Source organism: Sphaeroforma arctica, assembly GCF_001186125.1.
Source record: "Sphaeroforma arctica JP610 unplaced genomic scaffold supercont1.2691, whole genome shotgun sequence".
Lineage (NCBI taxonomy): Eukaryota > Ichthyosporea > Ichthyophonida > Sphaeroforma > Sphaeroforma arctica.
Window position 1 is genome coordinate 1 of NW_014037867.1, and position 964 is coordinate 964.

A 964-nucleotide genomic window follows, 5' to 3' on the forward strand; every position below is an offset into this window, starting at 1 on the left:
CATACATACATACACACACACACACACATATATATATAAATATATATATATATACATTAGATACATTATATTTACATATACATATACATATACATATACATATATATATAAATATATATATATATAATATATATATATGTATATATATACATGTATATATATACATACATACATTATATATATATATATATATATATATACATATACATTTATATACATATATACATATACATGTATATATGTGTATATATGTGTGGTTGCCTTACCTATCGGGCGGTACATCCTCCACGTGCCACATAAAGCAAGCCGGTTGCCGGCAGGGGTCCTGTCGTATATTCAATTCGTTACACGTGTCGTAAAATAATACGCTCAGGTGATTTCGTTTCCACAAATCAAAGATCCAGATCAGCCCCTGGGCGCGCTGAGAGAAGCGAGATACGTCCGCCACCTGTGATCAGAACGGGGAATTAATGACTCATCGATGAGTCATATTCCATGACTGTTGCGTCTATGGAACAAGACATCCGTAGTATATGCGATGAGTCACAGTCACGCCTTGTCAATCGTCTGTGAAACATATAGCTCGCCTATGGCAGACATCGATATCTCTAGCAAACAGAAGTGAACTCACAGCATGCACTAATGTTCAGGCGATTGTGTGGGACGTTTACGCAGCGAACCATGAGGCACACACACAGACGACGGGTGTCTCTGCTTGTGAGCTAAGCACACCCGAAGCAGATATGAATCTATACAGGGTTTTAGGGTTTTAGGGGTTTAGGGTGAATCAAACAGTACGGCGACGGTCCGACGGACGGGGTAGAAACGGGCACATAGCAGTCCATTTGCGGAAGCACAACACAGCCACTCCTAGTACACTACACCCCACTGCAGCACATTCCACGTATCCATACACACAGTCACTCACAATACACTACACCACACTGAAGCACATCCTCCCTAT

General features: G+C 40.2%; 1 protein-coding gene across 1 annotated transcript in view; it reads right to left on the reverse strand.

Moving 5' to 3' along the window:
• Nucleotides 1-258: 258 nt before the first annotated feature.
• The window catches only part of SARC_12901 (hypothetical protein), a gene marked incomplete at its 5' end in the record, with an annotated part of 2575 nt that continues 1869 nt past the window's right edge, over nt 259-964 (reverse strand). The window contains one exon of the mRNA XM_014292984.1: nt 259-448. Within this exon, the coding sequence (XP_014148459.1) occupies nt 263-448 (186 nt within the window). The 3' untranslated portion in view covers nt 259-262. The remainder of the gene's footprint in view (nt 449-964) is intronic.